The following is a 24985-nucleotide window of genomic DNA, read 5'->3' on the forward strand; positions in this document are numbered from 1 at the left end:
AGCTTTGCCACCCAATGTGCTTCGACAGTTCACTGTACCCTGAACAGGAAACTTGTGCCTCCATACTGGTTGTGAGAATAATTCAAACAAACCACACCAGCGACGACAAGAGAGGAGCATGGCTCAGTTATGAATGAAAGAAATAATAAAATATAACAGGAAAAGACAGTAAAAACCCCACGGCTCGCCTCTAGCCTGTTTGAACCCATTTTTACCTTCCTCACAGTCACAATGTCTACTGTATCAGTGCAATTATTTGGTGTGTGAGCACACTTTTCAGGCCCAGCCCAAACCGAGTTCATAGAACATTTCATTATGATATAGTAGGATCTACAGACTGCTGCAGTTGTATTTGTAATATGAGGTTAAATGGGACTCTAAACTGAAAGGGCTAACACATTCAGACTGTTCCACCTCATGCAAAATGATGTTCTTCATTCAGCTCTGACGGCTGGTTTGGAACAGACTGACAGAGACAGGGGAAGAGAAACAGAGAGTCTGGTACACAAAGAAAGCTGAACACTCTGGTCCCATACGAACACCTGCAGTTGTGTTAGGATGCAATACAAAGACAGAATGGATCAAACGATGGCAATGGAAGATAGACAGAAAGAAGGATAAGAGAAGTAGTTTGTCATGCTCGGTTCTCTCATAATGACACATTTCATCCAAAAGAGCAGCCTAATACTTCGTGATTTCCCCCGCGGATGAAGGAACATAGAGTTGAGGCCAGCACCTCTCCTCACTGTGCTCAGAGTGGGGATAAAAGCTCACTGGCGCTCAACTTTCATGGGACAATGTGCTTATCCAGTAGAAAAAAACATCTTGAACACACTTCAATGGATTTGACTTGGTAATGTTTCACTACCCACCACAGTGTCTCTCTCTGTCCACACCAACAATTCTTTAAATGTCATGTTTTTAGCATTAAAAGGTCTACAGATATAAAGGCACATAACCGTAAACAGGTCTTTGACAGGAGTGGATAAGGACTGGATGATGTTGAGCTACTGCTGCCATAGCCACTTCAGTTCCACGGTGCGCCTGGGTGCTCATGGGAAATGTGGTTCTTTGGGATGCAGTAACACCTCACCTCCTTACTACACAAGTCTGCTACCATATAGTGTGTGTGTGTGTGTGTGTGTGTGTGTGTGTGTGTGTGTGTGTGTGAGAGAGTGTGAGTGTGAGTGTGAGTGTGTGTGTGTGTGTGTGTGTGTGTGTGTGTGTGTGTGTGTATGTGAGTGAGAGAGAGTGAATAGAAAGTTGTGTAAAAGTGTGAGTATTCAGACATGGCCGGTGACGGCTGTCACCCCGATGGTCCCGACACCGATCTCCTTGTTTCCCTTCATGAGCTGCTGCAGGCTGGGCAGCGAGCCGACGCTCCCTCCCGCCATGGAGGGGAACTGCAGCTCCGTCTGCCGCGACTTCCGCCGCTTCATCGAGCGCTTCTCCTGACGGGACTTGGTGGGAGGCTGCTGGAGGGGGAAAGGCAGGCTGTGTCCATTGCACAGGCCAGCGGAGGGGAAGATGGGAGAGGGAGGGGGGAGGCGGCTTGTGTAGGACTCCTCAGAGTGGGTGGACGAGCTGCAGCTGCTGGTCTCTGAGGGGAACTCCTTGGAGGTGCAAATGGGCAGTGATGACACCTCCTCTGCAGAGGGAGGGGGAGGGGGAGGCGGTGGGAGAGAAGGAGGAGGAAGAGGGGGAGGAGGAGGAGGAAGAGGAGGAGGAGGGGGTGGTGGTGGTGGTGCAGGGAGACATGCTGCGAAGCCGTTGCACTTTGGACCCCCGTTTGTGAGCGGAACAGAGGACTCTGACGCCTTCAGAATCTCAACCTTGTCCAACGACTTTGTCTTGCAGCGCTTTTTCTACAGAGCAAACAAAAGACAGGAGGAGAGAATGATTAAAAAAAAACATTTAGAGAAGGCCAAGATACATCTAATAATGTAAAGCTACATTAAACACTTTTATGCTAGACACTGAAGTCACACAAATGGATCAAGGAAGGGTGGGAAAGTTTAATAGGGAATGATGGAATCTAGGATTTGGAAGAAACAAATATTATCAAAACTATTTATCTAAACAAAGTATATATAAATAATATATAAAATATATATAAACATTTTCGTACATGGTGTACTGGAGAAGGACTTCCATTGAAGCTCATTTTCAAAGTCAGAAAGTATGCCCACAGTGTCAGCAAAGAAGTGCTTAACAGGTTTTTGGAGTGGGCTGAACCTAAACACTCTTCAGCTGCTCCACTGAGATTTGAAACCAGTGAGTGACGAAGAAGTCATGCTCATTGTACAGACTGACTGACAGTAGAAAACACACAGCACTTAAAAGTACGGCGGCCGTCACAGCCAACAGCAGCAGTTGGAACAGACACTGTACCTTTTTCTCTGGAGAAAACCTTAGAGGTTCTACAATGTACAAGTCATCTGGACCTACTGGGGAGGGGAGAGAGGGGCCAGGTTAATGATGGAATGGGAAACAGGAATACATACATGTAACAAGCATGAAGTGACCTTGCAAGTAGTTTTATTAAAAGATGCAACGGCAAAAATCCATATTCTAATCATGGCTTGATGTCTGTAGAGAGGATAGCATGAGTCATTTGACTAAAACTAAAAACAGGTCAAGCTAAAAATCGCAGAAAAGGCATGTTATTTTATTATCAATTACTACTTGCAAATGTCTACCATGAGCCAGCAAAGCATCATGCTCTATTATTATACTTCTTAAGCCTGCATATGGACACAAGCTGGCAATGACAGCCTCTCAAGCCTCAAGGGCAAACTCACACACACGCACACACACATACATAGTTGAGGGATAATGAACAGCAGGGGGAGTTTTAAGTTTCATGAGTCAAAGCCTTTATTCTTTTATTGCCTGCACCAGCCTCTCCCTGTGGGCTTGTGTTGCTCAAGGCACTGGCAGCACCAGGGATATCAGCCACTAAGCATGGCAACATGTGTGAGAGGAAAGCAGCGGAGATATAGACAGAATGAGAGTTGGAAAGACAGGGAGAATGAAGAGAGGTTGGATAGTACTTGGATGTGGACAGTTATGCGGTAAGAGCTGCAGCAGCCTGACGCAACTAAGTTGTAAAAGGCCTACAGTAGCGATAACGTGGTCTTTGCAATGAGCTGTGACTGTAGTATCAAGGCTCAATGTTGCTTATGTTTCAATGACAGAGGCAGAGGGAGAAACACAACAGAGAAGGCAGGTCTGAGGAGAGAATTGTGTACAGTGTGTGTACATGTGTGTGTGTTTAGGAGACGGGGCTCTTACCTTCTGTAGAGGACAAGTGGAACGACTTGGATCGAACAAGCGGACAGGTCACCCTGCGCTTTAGGCTCATATCATCGTAGGAGGAGAAGCATCTGACAGGAGAAACATGATAATGACATCTGTAACTACTCTACTACTGTCACTACTCCGGCTTCGTACAGTTAGTGGCAGGACAGGAGTGACGGCATTAGGCAAGTAGGTAACAAATTATAGTTATCCACTATCTTCTATTCATAAGCAGCTTCATAAAACTGGGTGTAGAGGATCATAATGACAGGTCTGAGAATGGTACAACAATAGTCTTATAAAAAAACTTTCAAAGGAATTAAAAGCCAAGCGTAGAGAAGCAAAATGTCCTATTCATATGTGTCAGGAGTGTGTGTGTGTGTGTGTGTGTGTGACAAACCTCTTGGGGCTGGGGTAGTGGTTGCTCTTGGGAAGGGCAGCAGCGTTGGTGTTGGGGCTGGGAGAGGAGCTGCGGCAGCACTGCAGACACAGCAGGAGGCCCAGAGACAGACACAGAACCAGAGAGACCACCAGGTAGCTCTGACGGTCGGATACCTGCAGAGAAAATCACATACATTTAAAACATCACACACGTATCAATGTCTTTCCCCACATTAAGATGACAAAGTATGAATTAAATATTACATTTGTTAGTAGCAGGTTGTGTATTTTGTCCTAAAGTAAGATCTTACTGCAAAGATCCCAAGTTAAAACTGCACACTCGCCACAATACCATCCACAGGACTATATGCAACTGTCAGCACTTTATGTTTACCAATAACCTGAGCTTTTCACTTCACTTGCTATTTACTTAAAGACTTAAATAATCCACTTCAATCTCTCTCCTGAGTTCTTCTTCACTGGTAATGGTGGATAGGGTTATACTCAGACATGCTATAATCTCTAATGGCATCACTGATTTGTCGCTTTGTCATGCTATCAACTAGTCAGCTGTTCAATAAACAGATGTTAAAAAACAAACAAACTAGTCAGCTGTTAGTCCTGGAGGGGGGTTCCTTCCCCCTTTTGTGTTCCCTTTTTGTGATCTTGTGTCCAATTTGGGCCTGTGGGCCTTTCTTTTGATTAAGGACAATAAAAATAAACAAATGAGCCATTCTACTATGGGACCCTTCTGTCTTACAGAGTATATACTTGTCTGTCTTCTATAATGTGGTGCATTTTGGGGGCTTTGGGGTATTAGGTATTAAATCTAATAGAAATTTCTTCCCAGCTGTGTCTGCCCACTACATCCATGTGCATTTATATTTCATAAAGCTATGTATTTCTAATGTAATGTAATCCTTATGGGAACGACACGTGTTCTTGTCAGAGGCAGTAGATGCTGAGCTTTTCTTGCCCAAAGCAGTTGTTCTGTAACTGTATGTTCTCGATGAAGGTCAGCAAGAAAACCTTTGAAGTCAGCCACGTGGAAATGCGCCCTCTTAATGGCATCTCTCTTATGCTCAAAGCCATATCACCAACTGCTAATCCACTATTTCAGAACAAACCTTTGTTTTGTCTCATGTCCCACTTAACAGTTTGCTGGAGGAGCTTCAATTATTAAAATATGAGTCACATACTTGCCATAATTAGTACAATTTGTCCATGTTCTTTCAGCTATCATCTTTTCAGTCTTTCCCTGTTCAACTTCACAAATGTGCTGTGCTGCTTCATTTCCATATGGTCTGCTCATTTTCATCAGGACCCCAAACACCTTGTTGCTGAGATCATTATGCATTCCCAGTAAAAAAACGTAACACGTTTCTGACTCTGGTTTGTGTTAGGCACACAGCTTAAACTTCAACAGAAAAGAAATGCAACAGAGAAAAGAAAAGGTCTGTTTGATGAATAGCAGCGTGCTCCAAACAACCACTGTGGTAATCAATTTGCACGATGCACCAGGAGCATCCTGTTTGCAGATGATCATTTTCCTTTAGCAACATAAAAATCACTAAAATGAACATTGTGCACAAATTATTTGCTTAGTTGCATATTACAGCATTAGTCAGCTCTCAAAATGAATATGATAAACAGATATTGTTTCTGAACTGGTTAACCTGTGATCACTAGCAATCAACGTTAAGAGGTATGTTACCTCTCTCTGCAACTGGCTGACTGTGACGGTGAGATTGAGCATCAGTTTAGTGACGTTCTCCAGCTGGCTCTGCAGGACCTGGATGGAGTCCGTCTGCTTCTGGTCCTGAAAAGCACAGCAGTTACTCATTTGTTTGTCAATACTCTCAGGCAAACACACACAGAACTATTTTCTGTTTATAACTTCTTTTGCTCTGATTGTCCACATGTAAACCGACCTGCTCTTCAGCAATGCGGGATGTGTTCTGCAGTTTGATGATGGTCTTATTGAACGCTCTCTGCATCTCTTCCATCTGTTTACGGTATCTGAGCAAAACACAAATGCAAAAATTACAACCTACAAGGAATCCAAGGAATCCACAGAGTAAAGGTTTTGAATTCATAGTACAATGGCACATCAATCTAAAGACCTAACTTGTGCTATTTAGCTGTTACTCTATCATTCTGCGTTGATATAGTTTACCTCTGGCTGAGTTCCTCCAGGTATCTGCTGGACAGACTCATGTTCATCTCCAGGGCTTTGATCCTGTTGTTCAGCCTCATGAACACACTCTCCTTTTGGCTGGAGCCGTGCACCGCTCCCCCGTTCAATAACATGCTGTTCCCGTTCACTGCTCCCCCGTTATAATCTCCTCCATTCTGCAGCTCTGCATAGAAGTCTGTAGCCGTCCGGTGGATATTTCCATTGCCGTTGGTGCTGAGCAGGTCCTCGTCCACCGTGTCTTCCACTCGATGTGGCTCTCCAGTCTGAGTGAGAGAGTCCCCCTGCTCCCCATGAGTCTGATAAGCCTGGACACTGTGTCTCTGTGAGTCCCCACTGTCTGCGCCTGACTTTACTGTGTCTGTGTGAGTGTCAGTCAGTGGGAGAGCTGTTGGCAGTTCAGTGGGAGGGGGGATAAGGTCTTCAGGTCTCGATGCAGTGGGGAGAGGCTGAACAGGCTGCTCCTTGACAAGGTGAACCACAACACCAGCAGAGGCTGTCTCCGAGGCTACAGGCTGTGGGGGAGAGCTGACAGTAAGGGAGGGGGTGGCACTGCTGACCTGCTGCGTCTCTGGGATTGAGACGACTTGGAGGGGTGGAGTGGGGACCGGGTCCAGGGCTGCGTCTTTAATGGGAGGAAGCAGCTTCTCCTCATGTGTGGGGGTAGGCCATGTCAGGGAACTATGGATGTCTGAGAAGCTGTGAGGTGGGATGGTGGAGGTTCTACTTGGCTCTAGGAGAAGGTTGAGCTCTGGAGTGTGTGCGTCAGCGGTGTGAGTGTCGGGATGTGTGGTGTGCACCTCCCCCAACATTTTGCCCTCATTTTGTCCCTTAACAGGCATCTCAGGCTCTGGAGCTTTTTCTGTGAGGGGGAGGGCTTCTTTGAGGGGTGTGGGAACAGGGGCTGGGATCAGAGGAGGTGTGTGCATGAGGGGAGGGGTGTTTGTATCAGGGTGCGCCTGTGTTTGAATGCTCAGCTGCCTCCGCCTAAGGCTGCGAAGTCGCTCCTTGGCCAGCCTGGCGGAGCACCAGCGATGGAGCAGCTCCGGCAGGGTGGCCATGCAGGACAGCGACAGGGAAGACAAGGAAGAGAAAGGACAGTAAGTCTGGTTCTCCCACTGGTTCCTGTCTGCCTCCCTCCTCGTCTCCTCTTCTCTCTTCTCTTCCTCTTCCTCTCCCTCCTCCTCCATCAGGGTGACAGTAGACTGTCTGGACTCTTCATCCTCCTCCTCCTCCTCCTCTACCAGAGTGACAATCTGTCTGTCCTCGTGGGAGTCTCGTGATGAGGGGGATGGTGTGGAGGGCTCACTGGAGACATTAGAGTCCTCCTGGGTTGCAGGGTGTTCTGGCTCTGCAGGCTCCAGTCTGGAGGAAAGACACAGATATACATTTAGAAGCAGGGCTATAGAAGAAGAGTGATGTAACACCACCAACTTAACTCACCCATGACATACAAATCAAAATACATTTCAACGGTTTGTTTTTAATTGGTACACTGCACACTTACACTGCAGAGTCATGAGGTGTTTCAGCTGGTTTAGGTGTAACTTCTGTGCCCCCCTTCTTTTCATTCCCCTCCACTGTTATATTACCTGGCATTTGGACAAACACACAACAATTAACAAACTCAGGAGATGACTTGGATAACACTCGGTTACTGTTTTCACAGAACCACATAACTTGGCAGTGGCAGGTTTCTCCCCAACCCTAAGTGGCTGTAGGAGTGTAGAACAGTGTAGAACAGAGACCCTTTTCGCTGCTCAGCGTGGCTGGCAGGCCCATGTTTGGGAAAGTCAGAAATACTGTGAACCAGTCTAGTCCAGTTTGAACTGATCTCTCTCCCACACTCTCTCTTCCTTTGCTTACTCTGCGGGAGTAAATGGAAATCAGAACTGTAACTTTAAAAGAGCAGCAGTAAAACAGACCCTTTCTAGAGTTTCCCCCCAGGACAATAAATGGAGGGTTAACTTTGGGGACTCCCAGTTAAATAAAGTAATTTTTGTGGTAGTAATAATAATAATAATAATAATAATAATAATAATACAACTTTTGGAAAAAGTGTTCTCAGCTTTTACAAAGTTGCTCTTCCCAATGTTGTTTTATTTAAAGAAGATGTAAAAAGAAACTGCATAGGAGCAGAAACAAAATATAGAAACTAGGTGAAATCTGTGGTTCAGTCAGTGTTGTGAGCTGAGCAAGAGAGTCATTTTGAATCAACTCTCTGTGGAATAAACAGGGGCAAGGAACGTCATAGCCCCCCCGTCTTAATTCATCTATGCTCCCCTGCCAAGAAGTAAAACACAGATAGCCAAAGTTCTGCTGAAATGCTGCTGGAGACCTCCTGCCAAAAGCCAAATAAACATCTGGCTCTCAGCACATATACACATGAACATTCAAGGCTATGCATATGCTCGCACTTTAGAGAAGGAAATAAAAGTGACCCAGTTTTAGAAGCAGTTAATCTAAACAATGTGTGGGGAGACAGGCATGCCGGTGGTTAGAGAAAGAGAAAAGGGGCAGATTTTTTTTATGCTATTTGTAAGTCTGTGGAAGAAAACGTGAATAAGTTTCCATAAACTAGTGTCCTGCAATATTCTCAAGAAAAGTATTTATGTAGTTGCACTAAATGAATGTGTCTCTTCTCACACTGTGTGGAACATTTGCCAGCCGTCCATTTGATTTGTTATTTTTTGGGAGACACGACACGCCGATGTTACGTCTACAGAAGGAGCAGAAGCAGCTCGGGGATCATCATCGTTTATTTGCAAAATATGTTTCCATCTGCTTTTATTGCATGTTCTCTGATGGATGAAGTAACATTTGTGTGTAAAGTGTAAATGTCCTTTCCTGGCATTTCCATTCAACAAAATCAACAACAACAAACTTTATTCTACCAACTGATCAGAAATGACAGTGTACCAATCAATAGTGCTCTTAAGGACAAGTACATAATAGCATAAAAACCAGATGGGTGACTCTTGCTAAACAATCTTCGAGAGTTTTTTAATGAGAGCTAATCTGGAAATTGACAATGGCTGTATATGGATAAACCAGTTATACTCCATATTGCCCTCTGAAGGTTGTGGTTGTAAAAGCAAACGCACGTCAGGGCCTTACGTTTCAAATAAAAGAGACTATGTAGAGAGGCTTGGTCTATAACGTAATAATGCTGAGCAGGTTTCATCTCTTAAACTATAAAATAAGCCTGTTACTGTCTATCAAGCATCTTTGAAATCTACAAGTCTTGTAAATGGTACAGTACTTCTATAATTTCATTTGACCCATTGGAGACTTTGACAATAAATTGTTTAGTTAGCATGTTAGCAGGAATGCATATTTCAGCTTTCAAAATGAATAAAAAGGACAAGGAAGAACTTGGAATAAAGCTGAAAACTAAGTAAAGTTAATATTTTTCAAATCAGTACTATGCTAATATTTCAAAATGGTGGTATTATTTATGTCAGATTTTGTCTTCCCACATTAGAATGATGTGGAAAATCAGAAAAGTGGACATCTACAAGGGAGGGAGTTGTGGACATGAAAGGTGACGCAGGACGGAAAAAGTAACAGGAAGCACCCAGTGTATGAGAGATGAGTACCTCCTGCTTCTGTTCCACCCTCCAGCTCTGGCTTGCCACCCAGCACATTAGCAGCAATGTTGTTTACCATGTTTAGGATGGCATCTAAAAAGGAAAATCACACACACACACACACACACACACACACACACACACACACACAAACAAACAAACACACAAACAAACACACAAACAAACAGTTATTTTGAAAGCCATGAGGTTCCTGGTAAATAAGTTGACAGGCAGCAGCTTGCAGCCAAACACGTATCAATGAAACCGCAGGCTTTGGCATTTGTTGGTTCTTTTTTCCCCTTACTGTCCTCTCTGCTATTCTGAACTGTTTCAACATTATTTCCTCTACTTTAAATTTTCTGTTTCTCTTTTCCAGCTTTTCCTTCAGGCTTTCCTTCATTCCCCATTCCCTCTTTTCAGTTCCTGTCCGATCCTGGCCATTTAACGAAAAAAAAAAAGATGTGTTCCTCTGCTGTTTTTCATGGGTTTCTGGATTCAGCCCTGAAGATTTGTGTGTGCGGGTGCACCAGTCCTCCCTTTGCTAAATCAGGAGACAGAGGGGCACCAGTGTGTTTGCGCATGTGTGTGTGGTTTAAGAAAAAAGTGCCAAACCCTAGTGTAAGCTGCAAAATTTATGCAAGCCAAACCCCAGTCTACATTTATGTGTGACACCAAGTAGGTTAAGATACTGAGGAAATAGTCAACACTGAATTAGTCCATATGGAAAACTGTGCACCCTGAATACTCACATGACGTATACAAACTGCATTAGGGAAATTCTTTTCTTTTAAATACAGTATCAGATTCACAAAACAATTTTAACATGGATTTGAAGTCTCTAAACTACACACCGCCACCACAAACTGCAACAGAATGAGGAAGTTTTCACTGCTTGGCCTTATCAAATAAAAGTCTTGAAAAACGTATCTGTTTCTAACTCTTCAAAATCCTGAGTAATGTGTTACTGTGTTAATGTCAATATCTTAATTAAACTGTTCAGTTATCTAAGGATAATTATGAAATCCCAAAACACACAATGGATCTCAGTATCTGTGACGTTCATGTAATCTGTTGATATCCACCATATTGTGTAGTTTATCTGCTGTCAACTAATCTTTGTTAATGTAGCCATATATGTGTGTGTGTGTGTGTGTGTGTGTGTGTGTGTGTGTATACATACTGGTTGCTGAGCCAAGCAGGTTTTTAGAGGCCTTGTCCTCTGATGGTTGGTAGCCAGGTGGATAGTCTGAAGAAAAGGACATACTGCAGGTTATATCAAGCAAAATACACACCTTCACTTAAAAATTCACACAATAAAATTAAATCTCATTAAACAGCAACAACAAAGTAACTTTTGTATAATAGCACAAAACATTGCCACATTGAGGAATCGATGAAGGAAACTCGGCCGCAAAAGGCCAACTGATATTAAGAGTTAACTGCAGCCCGAGGTATTTGGTGACTAAGTTGGAGAGAAAGAATGTAATTTGACTCTTCTCAGGGTCTTATGTGTTATGTAGCAGTAGTAATTCGCAGCGCATGCATTGTTCTGCCAGGTGAGGCAGCTTAAAATTATGTTCATGTTAATAGGTGCATCCATCATCTTCTGTTAGTTGAGTAACAAATGGTCAATTTGCAACAGATCATCACCATCACCATCTTACCATAGTCTTCATCCAAGTACTCCAGTCTCTCTGAAGGGTACTGGGAATCTGCTATCTCCTCATACTCCTCCACCATGCTGGTACCAAACACCCTACACAAAACACACGCACACACACGATGTGTTACACAAACAAACCTACCCACAGAAAAGGATAAAGGTCGTTATCACTACACAGACGAGGTGGCAACATTCTGCTGGGGAAACGCAGCTTTTTAAAACATGCTGCTCAGATAAGTTTGAAAAAAAAAAACCCAACATAATATAAATGGTAATCTCAAGTAACTTTACTGTAGAAAATCTACTTTGGCCTTACTGTAAACATGTGCAGGAGAGTTTTACAGCCCCTTTAAACCTCAACAGCAGATTCCTTCAGAGTCATTCTTCAGGATTAAAAACAACATTGTGTGCAGCACATTTTTCACCACTGCAAAATCAAAGTCAAATGTTGAAATCCGTTTTTTTTTTGGTTCGGGCTGAAGAAAGCACTGTGTGGTTTTAGGTACAGATGCATACAATTCTTGTCTCTCCCAGTGTTTCTATTTCCTTAAGAAGAAAGGGCAGTAACCTTAATGGTTCCTCTCAGGGTAAGATGTTCTGCAGTGGAACTATACTGCTGAAAGCTCAAACTCTGTCCTTCACCCAAAACACTGACATTGTTCGAGTAAGTTAAATACTTATCTTTAACTTCGTATTTTTTCACGTCAATTTTGATTCAGCAAATCAAAAAGAGAGGCCTTGGATTAGAAAGGGACTTGGGAAGAGCTATTTATCATCTTACCTGATGAGACTGAGTGGACAGAAGTGTTCTGATCCAAAGTGGGAGAGAAGTTCAACCTGCAGGGAAAATGGACAAAGTGTTAAATTGAAACCTCACAACATTCCCAATGCTAATAATGTATGTGTGCCCCACTCCATAAACCCATAATCCACCAAACACCTGAAAATTAATACTAGCATTGCCAAGCGTTGACAGTATGCTTTGTGTGCATGTTTCTACTTGTTTACTATCTTTCACATGCATTAAACGTGATGCTCTGCCAAAGCTCACCCATTAAAGTGTATGACCATTACAAGAATGCATTTTACAGTGCATCATAACCTCTGACAGAGAGAGAAGAGTGCTAACCTTTATGTACTTGATGAACATCTGATGCGAGAGGAAGCAGGAGAAGGACAGAAGGAGAGAGAGAGAGAAATAAAACAAGAGAAAGAAATCAGTAAAGACTGATTCAAGCTACAAGTAAGTCAAGCACTTGCTTACAGTCTGGCTCTCTCACAACAAATTGCTGGTATATGCTGGATCATTGTTCTAAAACAAACTACTAGAAAGAGGTTTCTAACAAGCAGCTAGAAAGAAGCACAAGCAAGACAGAGACAGACAGACAGATAGACAAGCTCAGGACAGATGTAAAGCATTCCAACGAGACATAACAGTTTTCAGCTGTTGGGATCAGAGTGGACAAAGCAGATCATCCTGAAAGTTTCTAGACAAAAATCAGTTTTATGTAATAAAAACACAATCATTTCATAACAGAGCACATGAGTCAGTAACAGTAAGCCTCCACACATAACACCCACACTCACAACATAAAAAAGGATAATCATCCGAGCATTAATAAACTATTTAACAAGTCTGCACAGTGAATATTTAGTGAGCAACATTGAGGGGAGAAGTGTGAGGAGAGAGACAGTTCAGAAAAGCACAGACACTTATAATTCATTACATCAACACTTATTCAAATGAAGGTAGCCTAAAATTGTCCTATGGACCGAGACATTTCTTCTTTGTGTGAAAACTGGGTTCATGACTGAAACCTTGAAAGACAAGACACCATGCACACAATTCATTTTCACTAAAAGACAGCTTGAAGTCTTCAGTCAGTCAGAATGGAGCACATATTGAATGGTTGAATAAATACAGTTAACAACACACAGCGACAGGGAGGTATGTGTGTGACTGAACCAAAAGAAAGAACAACATTCCTTTTTTATTATGCTGCAATTTAAGCCAAAAGGAGACTAATTTGGGTGAAATTGTGGATGGAGAGATGCAAGCAGCAATGGCTGTAAACTCTGTATTCAGAGTTGGAGGTAGGGGAACTTTGTATGAAAGATGACCATCAGCTGACACTGAAGCCTGGATGAACTGGATTCTGAAATAATACTTTCTCAATCACAACATGCCACACCATTTTCCTGCTTGCTTGCCAGTTTATTTCTCCTTCTCACACCTGTCACATTAATTGCCCTGCATTCAGTGGTAAAAATTAAATGTTTAGAAGTCTTAAGTTTAAATTAATCTTAGTGTGAATGACTGTAAGTGCCCTGAGCAGAAGGCAAACGATTGTAATCCTTTAACACACCAATGATTTCATTTCCTGACTGTCAGCAGCATTTGGCCCAGACTGCATTAGGCTTTGGCTCGATGTGTTACGACACCCAAAACTCAAATATGATCAACCCAGTGGTAATGTGTATCTGCCCTTTAGTTCTTACAAGTGAAACTCTGTCATGAACACACACCCTCACAGTCATTCACACAGAGTCACATTTCTTCATCCAGTCAGGGGAGGGGGTTACAGGCAGCGCTGATGGCATGGCTAACTTACCATAAAGTCATAAGAGGGTCCCCTGAGCTTAAAATACAGCTTTTAACCCATGTGCACAAATGTGTCTGTATATGTGTATTATTTAATTGTTAATCATTCCTCTCCTTGAGACAGAAGTCCAGTATTATGGCAGGAGGATGAAAAAAGCAGTACCTTCACATATTTAGCATAAAGCTGTTCATCCAGTGGGAAGCTCTGCACTATGCGCTCATCGCGAGCATGGAAAGTGCCCAGCTTTACCCACTTGTTGGTAGGATATCTGCAGACAGAACAAGACAAAAGTAAGATGTGTGTGAGAGGGCTAAAGTGTGCTTAAAACTAAATTTGGCATGTTCTCAAAGGCTGGGCACAAATGCCACTGTACTCCGTGTGACTGGAGGTGTGTCCTTCCATGCCAGAGGTAGGAATTTACGAGTTCTGGTGCGAGATGACGCTGGAAATAAATCCTAACTGTGAAATACAAAACAACAACAACGCCAGCTCTGGCAGCACTAAAATTAGACTTGATAATAGAGGAGGAAGAAGATGATTTTAAACAGTCCTGGTCCTGGTGTGTTTATATGACGCTGTTTGAGGAGGAGGTGAACGAGTGCCAGCCAGCACATTGCACTGTGAACGATACAGCGAAAAATTGGACTGGAAGCCTTCGCATGGCCCGGTGCAGGGCTTTTTGTTCACAAACCCATGAGAACATGTGATTCAGTTTTAATATTGGTTGAAATAAACAACCAACATTAAAACCAACTCATACATACAGGAAACAAAGTGAGTGTACCTGTCACTGATGGAAACTAAAAAGTCTTTAGGTGTTGATGAAAAGAGCTCGAAGTTAGCAATGTCCAGCTGCTTGACTTGAATAGGCTCACAGAGCTCTATCACAAACCTGGAGAGAGGTAAATAGAGAAGGTTTATTCATCTTATAAGGAACTTGCATATCTAACATCAGTCTCCATTACAGACAAACTGTAGAGCAGTAGTGTGTGTCAGTGCACTCACCAGATTTTGTTGCTGCAAGGATTTAGCATGTAAAGGTCCATATTCTCCATGAGAATAGCTGAAGTGCTCTGAATAAGAGACAGAAGAATGAGTGAGAGAATTAGCATCCACCAACATCACCACAAGTTTCATTTATTTACTAATTTACGTACAGCCAACTGCAGTGAATAATGTGTCATGTAAGACTAAACATCTGTCCCAGGTTAAGGGTAAATGCTTATCTTAAATGTATAAGAGATTTTGAAGCAGGTTTCAGCCATCTGCTGATACAACATGACAGTACGACGTCTGTGAACTCAGCTGTGTGAGTGTATGTGTTTGTGTGTAGGCAACAGGACAGTGGTGATGTGTGTTCAACCTTGGCCTCATTGTTGGCAGAGAGTATCTTGGCACCACACTCCACAGAGGCGTAGTTATTCTTGAAGTTTTTCTGGACCTTCTTCACTGGATGGGGGCTGCCGCTGGTTGAGGTATGGAGAGACTGACCTGGACAGAAGGAGCGTTGCATTAGGCCCATTACAGACACTGGAAAAAGAGCGTTGCCTGAGAGGAACGAGTACAGGGGTTATGCAACACACATTAACACACGCTCCGCTGACCACTGCACATGGCGTGCACAGGGAGAAAGAGGGAACAGAGAGGGAGATGGCGAGAGAGACAGACAGGAATAGAACATGAGGAAGGAAGCAAAAGAGAAAAGACAGAGGTAGACAATGCACAAAAAACAAGTGGTAAGAAGCAACAACATGAGATGTAGATTGAAACTGACACGTGAAGGCCTCTTTTGTCTACAGAGTCAATGCTGCAAACTGTGCCTGGGCTTGTGTCACAAAGTGAGTTTAACATCACCAGGTTGTATTTGAGTTATCTTGCTTTGTGAGACCAAAATCCTTGAAACAGGTCTCTGGACCCAAACTTAGAACAGAACATAATGGGACATTGCACTTAGTTGTTGATGTGTCTCTTTTTCCATTTGTGCACGTCTCTAAATGTGTGTTTTAATAATGTATGCACTTACTTTTCTCCTTCTCCACCTCCATGACTTGTTTTTTCCACTCGTCGAAGGTGGGGATGTCTTCTTTGCTGGGCACTGAGGGATCCCCTCCCTGAAACGCAAAGACAGGTGCATCACACAACACATGCCCATAGCGACTGTATTCATCACGTCAACTACAATCATCTAATCTCCTCATATGATTCTATCTCGATATGCAAGAGCACAGCACATTTTAAATTAATCCAATATTGCTAAATATTCCTAACAAGATTATTTTTATCCTGGCATCAGTGATCCACAACATGAATTGCATGCTATAACCAGCCGCTAACACACACGCATGGTGCTCTGAGTCTAAAGACTCCTATCCACAGTTCACGGTAGTCAGCTAGCCCCTGGCCACTAAAGCATTGAGATGCACTGAGCTGTGAATAATATTTTGATGGATTATATAAGAGCCCTTTTGGACCTCACAAGAGAATCTGATCCTAAAAATCCACCAACTCAGACGGCCTCTTATGTAAACAACCCAACAGTTCCGACGGGAGTCATTGCTAGTCACACACAGATTAGTCACCAGATCTTGGATTCAAAACAGCAAAATAATGTACAAACAAACAACGCACACAATCCCCCTTAAAATAAGTCCCCCCCCCCCCCCCCCCCATACACTCGTCTTTCATTGTCCTTCAACCATGAAAAGATGTGAAATGCTGACTCAGCATTTGCCACTTGAAACATTCAAAAGCTGCCCTTTGCTAGAACAGCTGTGCACACTGAATATTTATAACTTTCATGGCAATCTAACCAGCAGCTGTGCATGGACAGAGGCCTGGCCATGCGACAAACAGCATCCTTAGGCCACTGATCATACTTTACACACACAAGTGTACATGTGTGCTGTAACACTAGAATTGTGCAGAATAGTGTAATAATATAATATATGACTGTGCCTTGTTCAATAAAAAAGATAGACAAGCTGCCCAGTAAGCTGACAGCTGTAACCACCTGTCCATGTTTGTCTGATTAGGACTGAACAGTCAAAATTTCCATCATGATACCTGCAGAACTATAATATCTCTGCCCATGCCTACTGAATGGATCCACACTCTCCTCAAAACTGCAGTGAAACTCATAAGAACAGTGGAAGTCCTGCATCTATGTAGATCTCTGTATTGTTCGGCTTATGAGAAAGAAGCAGAAAGCTCCTACGTATTAGTGCTGTACTGATAAATCTTGCATTTGGTATTTACTAAAAAGCTTTGGATGTTGTAATTCTCTTAAACCCTTGTTTCTCCATTGAATTTATAATACACTGATACATGTGAGAAACACCAGAACCACGAGCTGCTCACCTGCTGTTCTTGGTGGTGTTGTGATGTGTTGCCCTCTCGGTCCAAATCAGACAGCTCATCCTCCAGCTCCTGCCGCTGTTGCTGTTGTCGTTGTTGTTGTTGTTGTTGTTGTTGTTGTTGTTCCTGCTCCACTTGGCCTGGAGTAGACTGGACCTCTGCTTCAGGACCAGAGCTGTGGCTCTGGTCTGAACGCCGGTCCTCTATGTCAGCCTCATCCACACTATAGCACAGACACAGAGCCATTGAGGTGGAGAGGGAGGAGGAGGTGGAGGGAAGAGAAGGTAATGGAGAGGGGAGGAATAAGGATGGAGAACAGAAATAAGTACTCAGCAATGTTGGAAACATGATGTAAGGCATTAAATATATTAAATTTATTTGAAAGTATTGACAGTCCTTGGTTGTGAGCAGGCAAAACGATGGAAAAAGGAAATAAAAAATTAAAAAGCATAAGTAAGTGGAGAGCAAGGCCAGCGGTCGACGGTTGCGCACAGCAGAGAGGTGTAGCTTGTGACTTGATTACCTGTCTCTGTGCTTTGATTGGCTTCTGGGGTTTAGAAACTCACCTGAGGAGAAGGCTGCCAAAAGGAGAGTTTTCACAGGTTGCCAGTTCGGGGGGAATGACCCCGCACTGTGAATCAGAGTGCTCAGCAAAAACAAAGTTGTCTACTGGGAGTTCATCTCCTGCACTGGCAACCCGCACTGCACTGAGGGAAAGAAAGGACATGGTGTTTACCACACCTCCTTACACTGGGGAGGATGGGGTGGGAGAGAGGTAGGGAAAAGGATGAAGAAGAAGAGATAAAAATGACACAGAGCATAGGGAGAGCAGGAGAGAGAGAAAAGGCAGGAGAAAGAGAGAGTAGAGAAAGGAATGGATGGACAAAAGGGATGGAGAGGTCGCTCGCTGGTGGGGCGGTCCATATGCACATCTTAAAATGTCCTGATGTTGACAGCTGCTTTGAGAAAAGAACTTGAATACAAACGTTGCCACAGGATGGACATACTCTTCTTGAAGGTTTGACCCAGGGGATATCCAGACTAATCTTGGTCAAAGTTCCATGTTCACAGAGGGGATTTTCCACTTTGTCCACAAACTTCTTTTACAAAGTCCATTTGACAACAATTCTCAGTTCATGAGCAGTTCCATGTAACTTCCCGATGCTGGCCGCCAGGTCCATGAAAAGTGAAAGACCAACTCTCCTTTGAGCTTCTCTTTCAGTTATCAGTCATTAACAGTGTTTACATTAAAAAACAAAATAATTAAAATAAAACAAACAGCTGAAGGGGACAAAAGTTAACCAACAAAAATATCAAAGAAAATAAATAAATAAATAAAAAATATATATATATTATACCTGGATTGGGTTAAAGTTGGCTTTAACCATCATCACATGAATAGTATTTTGTCAGATTATGATTTTAGTTTACCAACGTGACGTCTCTGTGGTTATAGCCAACTTCTAAAGCCAGAGACCAGGTCTCTGCAATGAGGAAGTGAATCTGAGCTTACCCTGTGTGGATCTGGCCGGCACTCTGTGAGGTAGGTGTGTTTTCAGCTTCATCTAGGGATGTGGCTGGGTTTGAGTCCAGGCTGGGGTGTGCTGCAGGGGCATTGCTGAAGATCTCCGCTGGGGCGAGGGCATCTGTGGACACTTGGTCCTGTGCTGGAACTGGTTCTGGAGTGGAGGACACAGGGACTTCCTGGTCATGGTCCTGGGTGTCAGTCTGCAGGTCCAAATCAGCCTGGGGGTCTGGGTGGGGTTCTGGCTCAGGAGCAACAGGTACAGTATCGGACTCTGGGTCCGGCTTGGTCTCCTTTACCTCAGCTTCCCGAAGATTCACAGTCTGGTGAGAGAAAACACAAAAACATTCACATATAAAAGATAATCCACCAAAAGGTGAGCACCATCTCTAATGATAGTTTCACTAAATAGCCATCTTAAAATATATCCCCATTATTCATACTTGGTTCTCCTGTACATTGTAATTTCAATTTTGTCAATATTGCACAGTTCTAGTCCTGAGACCTTTTAATAACAGGTAGGTATATGATGTTACCTGTTCTTGGTGTATGTTGTGTGTTGCCAGCTTCTCTAGTGCTGCTCTCTCCGTCTCTAGTCCCATATCGTATGATGTGTGTGTCGTCCATTCTTCCAACACCTATGGGAAAAATAAATTTAAAAAACTCCATCAGTAGGGGACTAGGAATAGAATTTCCTAGTCTCAATAGGAACTTTAAATGTTGACAAAGCAGTAGCAACATATGAAATATCACTGCCTAAAACTGCTGTGACAGGACAACAATTCAAGCTCTTTGCAAGACATTATCGATGGATTATGTTTACTTGGAATAATCGATTTTTTGTGTGAAAATGTCAGATGCAAAAGGTCTTTGCATCTCAGGTTGTGAAAAAAGCCTTTTGTTGACGGACAAAGACTGCGTTATAAGGCCAATGACAGACTGCCAAGCCTGTTGAACTGCCCAGGCACGCCTGTTTGTTGCAAACAATGATTGCCCTTCTTCTGCGCTCACACACGCATACCGAAACACACTCGCTTCCCCAAATTATCATTCATTCTAATACCCAATGCGCACATTATCACACACACAACTTTGAGGGCATGAAATATTTAAACCAGACCCAGCTCTGAGCCAGCATCAGTCCACCTCAGGCAAGCTCGTGTTGACTGACTTAAAATGGATTAGTCGCCAACATTATTCAGCCACTCCGGCTACAAAAAGGACAAAATAGCTGAGACTTGGGAACGTTTTGTGTACTCTGAACTCTAACCCCACAGGGCTGACCTATATCCAACTCATTATACAGAGAAACCTATGGTCCTGACAACATGTAACTAGACTAGGTAACTTTTTACCTGGAAGTGGCTCCAATCTTCATGTACTGAACACTGTTTTCACTCTTTGAAACTGTGTCAGGAACATTCACAATCATTCAAGATTATCACTTGTAAAGTTCGAGATTAGGCGAAACGACTGATATGTTGTTTTCTTATTCAATACCGCCTATCTCAGTGGGTGCAACAAAGAATTATGCAATAACCTCCCCCTCCCACCATCCATAGGCTTGCCTCCATAATCCTGGACCTCCCAGACCATTAACACCAATTATTTTTAAGTACTCCTCCTCTCTCCATGTCCCCTACTTTTCACCAGGGGTTAGTGGGTCACTAGGTGCATGACCCAACTCCCACCACTATCCTCTTAGTGTTCTGCTAACTCATACATTTCACCATGAGCAGTGTGTCTAATAATACTGCTCATCATCCCTCAGCCAGCCAACAAGATGAACCAGCAATGTTAACCACACCGAATAACATCCATCCATCCATTTTCTGCCACTTATCAGGCTAGGCAAGTATTAAAATTAAAAAATTAAGAAATCAAAAATGTGAACATATTAAAAACTTTGTGTTACAAGGATTGTAACATAGTGCATTAGTTATAGTGTATTACAGCTGTTCATCAAAACCAATGCTTGATGTGACTGACTGATGTAAAGGCGCAAAACTTCAACACACCTCGTGTTGCGTGGAGTCCTGCTCCTGCTCCTGCTTCTGCCCGTCAGGGTTTTTGTCCCCGGCAGACTGACCTGGGTCAGACAAGCTCTGCTCTGAACAATACACATGTTGACTGGGGTACCTGAAACACAAACAGGGAAACATTTGTCAGCATAATGGATAATTATTGCTATCATCATACATGGAACTGAAATTAGAGGGTAATCAATGCCAGTTGCTGTACAAGTAGTTGAAATGATGAAAAAATGACATCATTAAAACACTACATCAACTTGTTGATAATTCCACATCATGGTAAGGGTTTAAAAGGTCTTTGAATTAAAAATGCTGAGGCTGTACTACATCACATCCACCACAGTGAGAACACGTCCTTCCCTCGGGGGGGAGGGCAACAGACACAAGCTCTCTGGGCACAGGCTAAGAAAACACTGCATGTGTAAGAGAGCAAAGAGGGCTGAATGTGCGTGAGGAAAAGCAGAGATACAAAGGGAGGGAGAAAGTAAAATTCTACAAGGAGCGAGGCAGAGAGCAAGACAAAGGCAGAGGCAAGTGAATAATCATGTGTAAATAACCAGTGTAAACAAAATTCCACTCTTGTTATTTGTATATTTTTGCAAGCTGCTCGAGGCAAATGGCATTCTTTGAATCAGTCCTCTAATCCCCACTCCTCCTTGTTCCCCTCCTTTATTCCTTTCTACCCATAAGACTTAGCAGGGCATAGGATACTGCTGCAACTCTCTCAGGTGTCTCAACGTCAATCTTATTTCAACACAACTCACCTGTGTGTGCAACTTTGAGGAGTTTCATTTCAGCCTCCATATTTTTTGCATACCTAGCGCCTGTTTTCCACATTATGTTCAACCGCTTTAAAGGCTATCCATAATGTGCAGTACAGAATGGCAGCAAAACATAGCTGCTCTTTACCCGCAGAGTGCTTAAGGCCGACAGGTCCGACATGAAAAGGAGAAGCCTGGAGCACAGAATAACCTACATTATCTCTGCCAGACAATGGGGCGACTGCAAAAACATGAGCAATGTTAATACTAAGCGTATGGTCCTGATGGCAGAGAGTGCGAAATACATTGAAATGGAAAAGATAAGAAACCATAAGAAACAAGCAGCGGTAATAGAAAGCAGGCAGGGAAAGAGGACGATAAGGAAACAACAGACGAAGATAAGGACACAGGAGAGAGAGGGACAGCGGGTTCTCAGTTGGTTATCAGTGGAGTTGAAATGAAGTGAAGAGTGAAGCTGAACTGACAAGAGGTCTGTCTAAACATGTTCCCTCTGCTATGATGCTAATAGGGTTTTTTGCCCATAAGTCACCCACAAACTATATCTATGCTAAACTTATATGAACTTTAATAAGTCCCCGAGCAGACTGCTTTACAGCTAGGCAAATTCATCATACACAGCTCGAGTTAAACTGAAAGGCACCATCATCAAACAAATGTTGATGAGATCAGACCTCTGTAACACCTTTATGCAGGCCCCATTATGGGTAACCACAGGCACTGACTTGTTTAAACCTGAAGGCCTGTATACATTATGGAACACACTAATGCAAAAACCTAACTTGAAGCATGACGACACATTGCATGGGAGGCACAAAGACGCGAAGCTCAGATACAAACACCATGTGATTCTGAAACTGGAGCAGTTCCCCTTGAGCGGTCAAATATCAATGTCAGGAGAGAGCGGGACACATGGACAGTCATGTTAGCACCCTGTCAGGCCGGCTGTCAGGAGGAGGGAGATGAGCAGTGAGCACACATACTCACAATCACACAGAGGCAACCATCTGTGCAAGTCAGGGTCCTGTCACTCAGAGAGCCCCTCCCATCTGTATTCTGTTCATTAACATTGGAGGTGATTGAATGATGAGATAAAAGATGACAAGAACATTCAGCATACTTAATTTGTAACAGGATCTCTTGAAAGCTGCGCTGTATACCCATATATCAGATTTATGAGCAAATGACAACTCAGTAAGATAAGACATCCGACTCATTATACAGAGAAACCTATGACCTATACAACCTGTAACCTTTATCTCTGTGTGAATGTTGAACATAGATGTAAAATGTCATGTCTGGGAGGAAGCTCTTGCTCCTCAATTCTGAGGGACAGCTGACTCCAACACCAAGACATAACATTTACCATTGTTTAGGATCCCTGTTGATGATGAAATGTGTGCATGTTCCTATATGCGTTAATACCTCAAAATACACGCTTTTCCCTTAAGGCATGGGAAGGGTCACAATGCCAGTGAGGGAAACCTAAGAGCTAAGCAGTGTACAGATACTAAGGAGTAAATATGAACCACGGGCTAATATAGGCTACTGGCTAAACTTAGCTTTCCATAGCTTCAGCTAGGTTGTGTTGCGTTTCAAATGTCTGTGTCTGCCTCCACCCTCAAACCCCAACAGATGTACAAGGAAGACATCTTTCACATATTTTACTGAAAACAACACCATGAACAAAAGTATGAACACACTGATGTAAAAATGAAATGCCAGAAATGTATGTCAAAGTGAAAATATTTCCAAGTTTATGAAAGTTAATAAATATTTCATTAATGCCTCGATGCATCTATACTGATTCTGATCTCCAGACATACTGTAAGCCTTTGTATAAATCTGTTGAAATTAAGTGTGGTTACAGCGCAGTGCCTGTCAGAATCCCAACTGAGTAAGGTGCATACAGGAGAGCATTGTTAGTGTGGATCCGTTTACTCAAAGCCTTCAGAATATCACTACTGGCATCATTACACAGGATGACACAAAGCCTTAGAATTGCTTTACGAATTTTCCTAAAGGCCTGGTATGGTGGTGATATGCTTATTTTATATCAAGGTCTCTTTGTTCCTGCACGTTCTCTGAAACAAACCCTGGCTGTTTCACTTTGTAGTTTCACAGTCTGGTTTCAGATGAGGACCTTGCCTGAGCATATAATTCACTCAATTCTTAAAATGTTGTAAAATCTCATTTTAAATGTGTGTTGACAGTTGCTGTTATTTTATTATTTTATCCAATAACCAAAACCGACTGATAAAATGATTTCATTAATGACCTATTTATGGTCCCAAACTTTGCATGCTATCATTTTTTAAAAAGGCATTCAAACACCCAGATAAGTGAACACTTCTGTAAATACACGTGGATGACAAACGGGTCACATACCACAGTGCAGGTTTAAGTGAACACGTCACAGAGTAAACAGTCCCACACAAACTTCAGTGATGATGAATGCAAATCTAACAAACTTCCCCAAAGTGACTCATCAAGCTAATGTTCAACTGGAACCTGTCAAGTCGCACAGCGCTATTCAAAAAATGAAAATTCAACCATAGATATTAATTCAAGACCACAAATGCTCTGTATTGTCCTCCCGCCCCCACTCAGTGTCATCTCTCCGAGTGAATAGAAAGACCTGAGTGTTGACATTCCTTCTAAAGATCAAAAAAAGGGAAGCAGATGAAAAGAGAGGGGAAAAAAGGTGAAGAAGGGGCTGATCTGAGAGGATCTGCTTTGGGGGCGTACTGTGACCTACTTTTTAATTCAAATAGTTATGCAACAGTGGGAGGGGGGACCTTATGACGCACAAATGGAGTGAAACACAGAGACCACTGAAAGAAAAAATGTCCAAGTGTGCCATTTGCGATACCCACCAGTAGTGGGTCAACGCCACGCTAATGAAGGAAGAGCCTGAGGCAAGACTAATGACTCAGCAGCCTGTAAATACACTCTTCCTGATTCTCTCTCTATCCCCATTTCCTGTCCCACTTCAGAAGCACCTTGAGGTCTTACAAAAGTCTTTCCATCTTTTAGGCTCTTGTCTGTCTACTAACGGCTCAATCATGTTGTAATATTCATCGTGCTGAAGAGGAAATGATCAGCTTGTTTGTTACCTGCTACAGAAACATGTGAAAGCAAAGAACGGCTCCTCTAGAGCTCTGATGGAGTCTGTGTCTTGCTTGAGGACACAACTACAACCTGAAAGCCATCATCTTTGAAAACAGCTTTCTACTTTTTATGCCATCATACTGCTTTTCAATGCACAATAATACAATTAGACACAGACACACTGGCAGATACACACCGTCTCTGCCGGTTCCGAACAGCCAAATCCCCTGATAATTCCTGTTGGCTTTAGGACCATTCAGAACAAGGAGACATGGTATAGATGTACTGTACCAACTGGCTGGGTTGACACAGAGCAGACAAAACAGGCTGAGGATAGATTCATCCGCCAGCAGCGAGTCAAACATTATCACCAGCTGCATGGCATGCAAACTGTGCTCTGATCTCTTCTCGGGCAGGATGTCTGCCTGGTGACTAAAGGTTTTCAGAGGCAT

At 43.0% G+C, this 24985-nt stretch overlaps 1 protein-coding gene across 1 annotated transcript; it reads right to left on the reverse strand.

Moving 5' to 3' along the window:
- Positions 1-1283: 1283 nt before the first annotated feature.
- suco (SUN domain containing ossification factor) lies at positions 1284-24985 on the reverse strand. The gene is made up of 24 exons (XM_070908880.1): positions 24825-24985; positions 20629-20749; positions 19147-19248; positions 18599-18933; positions 17652-17792; positions 17089-17308; positions 15755-15842; positions 15095-15222; positions 14737-14804; positions 14516-14623; positions 13894-13999; positions 12258-12278; positions 11910-11965; positions 11130-11221; positions 10646-10711; positions 9475-9558; positions 7383-7467; positions 5858-7240; positions 5613-5700; positions 5396-5500; positions 3701-3855; positions 3295-3386; positions 2392-2447; positions 1284-1865 (listed from the first exon to the last, which is right to left on the reverse strand). The coding sequence occupies exons 1-24, from the start codon at positions 24983-24985 to the stop codon at positions 1284-1286; spliced, it is 4443 nt and encodes a 1480-aa protein (XP_070764981.1).

This window comes from Enoplosus armatus, chromosome 7 (genome assembly GCF_043641665.1).
Source record: "Enoplosus armatus isolate fEnoArm2 chromosome 7, fEnoArm2.hap1, whole genome shotgun sequence".
In the NCBI taxonomy this organism is placed as follows: domain Eukaryota; kingdom Metazoa; phylum Chordata; class Actinopteri; order Centrarchiformes; family Enoplosidae; genus Enoplosus; species Enoplosus armatus.